The sequence below is a fragment of the Dendroctonus ponderosae genome, unplaced genomic scaffold (assembly GCF_020466585.1).
Source record: "Dendroctonus ponderosae isolate FM_Combo_2020 unplaced genomic scaffold, Dpon_F_20191213v2 Dpon_F_20191213_10, whole genome shotgun sequence".
NCBI classification, from domain to species: domain Eukaryota; kingdom Metazoa; phylum Arthropoda; class Insecta; order Coleoptera; family Curculionidae; genus Dendroctonus; species Dendroctonus ponderosae.
Window position 1 is genome coordinate 3,261,745 of NW_026017111.1, and position 4,028 is coordinate 3,265,772.

General features: G+C 49.5%; 3 protein-coding genes across 3 annotated transcripts in view; 1 reads left to right on the top strand and 2 right to left on the bottom strand.

Moving 5' to 3' along the window:
- Window positions 1-4,028, bottom strand: part of LOC109534879 — a gene marked incomplete in the record, with an annotated part of 72,531 nt that overhangs the window by 39,820 nt on the left and 28,683 nt on the right.
- LOC109534877 lies at window positions 207-1,767 on the top strand. Its single transcript, XM_019900656.2, has 4 exons — window positions 207-572; window positions 625-1,045; window positions 1,105-1,248; window positions 1,300-1,767. Exons 1-4 carry the CDS (start codon window positions 488-490, stop codon window positions 1,532-1,534), a joined length of 885 nt encoding a protein of 294 aa, XP_019756215.2. The 5' UTR covers window positions 207-487; the 3' UTR covers window positions 1,535-1,767.
- Window positions 1,749-4,028, bottom strand: part of LOC109534876 (zinc finger protein 184) — a 3,967-nt gene continuing 1,687 nt past the window's right edge. The window contains exons 2-6 of the mRNA XM_019900655.2: window positions 2,922-3,721; window positions 2,651-2,867; window positions 2,456-2,588; window positions 2,202-2,401; window positions 1,749-2,037 (exon numbers count right to left, since the gene is read on the bottom strand). Of these exons, the coding sequence (XP_019756214.1) occupies window positions 1,867-2,037; window positions 2,202-2,401; window positions 2,456-2,588; window positions 2,651-2,867; window positions 2,922-3,721 (1,521 nt within the window). The 3' untranslated portion in view covers window positions 1,749-1,866. The remainder of the gene's footprint in view (window positions 2,038-2,201; window positions 2,402-2,455; window positions 2,589-2,650; window positions 2,868-2,921; window positions 3,722-4,028) is intronic.

A 4,028-nucleotide genomic window follows, 5' to 3' on the forward strand; every position in this document is an offset into this window, starting at 1 on the left:
ATACGCACTGAAATAAAATTCAACTGCGACCAATCCATGGGCGGCGTCTGTATCATGCAACTTTAATCCCATCCATCCTACCACAAGTGCCTAATTTACATATGTCACGACAACTGATAAGCATCGGTAGGCGCATAAAACTTGACCTGAAAATGGGGAAAACCGCCGTTGGGAGCAGGCCACAAGGTGAAACGGACTATAAACTTTATAGTATTTGTATTACCTACAGTTTAAGGCGCGTATAAATTGGTCGCTCGGCGACCCCGTAATGTTGTCAGTATTTCTCTAATGAAACCATTGAAAATATCGACTGACTCATTTGAGGCCGATCCGCTCGCACCAAACAGTCTGCTCTTGGCCGAACCATTATTGTAAACAACGTTCTGTAATGTTTATTTTTGTTGATTGGCTCATGTGGGCTGGTGGTGAATCGAACTTTACTATCGGAATCGCCTGTTCGTAGAAACAGCGAGCACAAGTCGCGGAAATGAAGCCGACACCGCATCCCACAGCCAACACTTTCCTGTTCTTGGGCGATAAAGATGTGTCGCAAATCAGCGGCATTTGGAAGGGTGAGCACCGTACAGGTTTCTCGATGTAACTGCAATTTTTAATGGGTTTTAGCTATACACATTTCCATCTACGTCGCCCTGGCTGTAGTGGCCTTTGTAACTTCCATGGCCGCAGGCAACATGTTTCAAACTTTCAACTACAACTGCGTCTTGTACTGTACGGAGATTCAATTCGAAGTTGTCCAATTGGAGGCTGGGGAAGTCGAAGAGCGCAACGCCACTGTGGGGAACCAATTGGAGAATGCCACGCAGGTTGCTCTCAACTCTGACGCGGAGTGGGGGAATCAATCCAAGAGCCAGGCTCTAAATGGAACGGCCTTCCAGGCCAGCATCGACTTGAGTAAGACTGTCTTCCCGCCCCACTATTGGTGCAACTTCGTCCTGGCCACCGCCTTGATCAGTTTCATCTTCTCCACGTTCTGCGTCGTTCTGCTGGCCATGTGCTCCAAAGGAGGCAAAGGCCACGACAACACGTAAGTCCCCTCAATTTTCAATCTCCTTTTCCCTTCCCCAACTAGTTGGAGAGTTTCAGGTTGAACCGCCCGCAAAACATTGTCTACCCCATCTTGGTGTCCTCCATCATCCTGCTCGTCCTCAACTCAGTGGCTTCTTTAGTGGTCAAGCGGGGCATGCAGCAGTTTTGTGCGACTTTCCAGGACTTCGCCCACCAGGACAGGTACTAAATGTGCGCTAGCTGGGGCTAAAGTCTCACTGCGTTGTTTTCCAGCTGCTCCTCTTCGATCAACCTTTTCACCATTCATGAGAGGCAGCGCGATTTCTACACCCCTTATCTGGTACTGGCCCATGCCTTCAATATCGCGATTATTCTGATCACAGGCCAGTTGGTCCTCACTCTGCTGAGGGTGATTTATGCTGTGGATTATCAACTGTATGCGCTTGAAGCCAGGGAGGATCGCCTCGAACTGGAAGGCGAAATTTTGGAGAGCGAACGCGCCCTTTGAACCTCCTGATGCGCCTTTGCTGCTAAAAAGTTGCTAAATAAACAGACAGTAATTTATCGGTGCGCTGCCGGGGTTTCTCGTTGGGCCACTCGCGGTTTTTGAGACCGAGATTCAGAGCGACACCCTAGAAATGGCGAGTGGCACAACTAGAAACCTGCAGGTTTACAACTCAATTTCGACTGCTTTTAAAACTCTTGTATAATAAACTCCAGGATTGCGAATTAACGCCAACAGTAGGTAGTGTATTAGCTACTCATCGGTAGCGCTCTGAATCCATGTGAAACCTTTCCCTTAAAAAACCCCAAAGTTCTACTAAACAAACGGATCCAGCTTTAAATGTGGGTACCAACAAGATCAGGATGCTGGGTGCGCAAGTGTTTGTTGCGATCGCCCTTTTGCCTAAACTCTTTGCCGCACACGTTACATGGGTAGGGCCGCTCGTCCGTATGGATTCGCTTGTGGTTGTTTAGGGCGTCAGCCCTAAAGAAACGCTTATTGCAAATCTAAAACAACAATTTGACGGGTTAGGAAACGGAGTGGGGTTTGAGCAAATGGCCCTGAGAGGTACGCGACTGGAGGAGGCGCCGTAAGCAAAGCTTCCTTTGAATTGAGGCAATCATATTTTCCCCATTAAGCGCTAGCTTATTTGTCCTGTTACCCCACATACCAGGCATCCATATCGGCGATCATTCGTGTGGATGAGCCGATGTTGATAATACACAGACCCAGTAAGGAAACACTTGTTGCAAACGCTGCACTTGAAAGGGCGCTCCCTAGTGTGCACCTTCCTAATGTGGTCCTTGAGGTCCGGGCGGATCGTGTATCGGGCTTCGCACCCTTCATGCGGACACGCAAACGGCTTGATGCCTAAAACCCCACAGTCTTCCACCAAGGTTCACCTTGAAACCTCTCCAATATTACCTTGATGGAACCGCATATGCTGCCAGAGGTGGGAGGTTTGGGAGTAGCTCCTGCCACAGGTGTCGCAGACGTACGGTTTGAGGCTCTTGTGCGCCCTGCAGTGAATTAGGAGCGCCTTTGCGCTCCCTAACGTCTGTAAATCAGTCAGAATTGGGTGAGCTCGCAAGCAACATTGGAGAGGCGACAAGTACTCACTTGGCCGCACTCCTCGCAACAAAATGTGGCGACATGTTCGCCCGATCGATGCGATTCCAGGCTGGAAATGCTGTTGAAAACCTTGATGCATCGCTCGCATTGATACTTGAAACCTTTATCAGTAGTCAGACAGTGTTTCTTGGCCTTCGAGGCGCTTCGTAGCGGCTTGCGCTTCTTGGGGCGCTTATCGGATCGGTTCCCTTGCTCCTGGCTGGCGCTGAAAGGACTTGATTAATTAAGAAACCCTCCATGTTGCTGAAGGCAAAGTTACCTGCATGAGTTGTCGCTAACTGGCTCAGTTTTAATCTCACTAGCCCCAGCTTCACTGGCATTGTTGATGGAACTAACTGGAACCTCCAGAGTTTTGAGCACATCCTGTATGAGTCGGTTGATGATTTTCTGGCTCTCCACAGTTGTGTGGGGGCGATTGATGGGGCTCTCCTCGTTGAGGGAAATGTGGAGCTTGGGAGTATAGTGCTTCTGCTTGATCTTGTGGTTGTAGAGGATTTCGTGGGACTTGAACGTGCGGTCGCAGTACTCGCAGAAGGAGAGCTTGGGCAGGAAGAACACGTTGGCGAACTCGGTGCAGCGCTTTATCCAATGCGAAGCCGCCAGCGTGTAGGAGTCGAAGACTTGCTCGCAGTTCACGCACTCGTAGTTCTTAGCCGTGGTGTGCTTGCGCTGGTGCATCAGCAGCAGGTTTTTGTCGGAGAAGCTACGGTTGCAGAACTCACATTGCAGGAGGATTTCCGTGGAAATCGTCTCCACGTGCTTGGAGAAGGAGAGCTCGTCGTCCATGGAGAGCAACTGGGCGGCGTCCTGGCAAAGCCGCACGTGATGCTGGGCGTTGTCCACCGAAGAAAACACCTCATGACACTTTTTGCACTTCCACACCGTCACATCGCTGCGGTAGAACTTGGAGATCTTCCCCGCCTTCTTGCAGTGGTTCTCCTTGTGGATGCGCAGCCGATTGTCCGTTACGAAGTGCTTGTTGCAGAACTCGCAGATGCTGTCGTTGCCCAAGTGGCAAGTGGAATGGTGTTTCTCCATGCTGGCTTTAGTGGCAAATCCCTACGGGATGTAGTTAGGATGGTTTATTTGAATTCCGTATACTGTTCAGCGTGTTAATCGGACAATGCGCCCATTTTGAACCAGACCTGGGTAACACTGTGTTGAGTTACGCTTTTGAGTTGTTGCCGCTCTCTGAGTTTATGAGTTATAACTCATGGCCGATGACGGCATTTGAACAGCTAATAAAAAAGTCGTCAACATATGCTTTTGCGCATACGATTGCTTGAAACCATTTGGTTTTAAACGGGAAAATCCGGACATTTTGATGAAACTTAAAACCAGTGGCGGATCCAGCTTTAAAGTCAGG

What these genes read in the sequence shown, in the direction of transcription:
- LOC109534877 (XM_019900656.2), top strand. Translation starts at nt 488, where the DNA reads ATGAAGCCGACACCGCATCCCACAGCCAACACTTTCCTGTTCTTGGGC. An exon ending in AATCAGCGGCATTTGGAAGG is followed by an intron (nt 573 to 624) that starts GTGAGCACCGTA and finishes AATGGGTTTTAG; the next exon opens with CTATACACATTTCCATCTAC. An exon ending in GACTTCGCCCACCAGGACAG is followed by an intron (nt 1,249 to 1,299) that starts GTACTAAATGTG and finishes GTTGTTTTCCAG; the next exon opens with CTGCTCCTCTTCGATCAACC.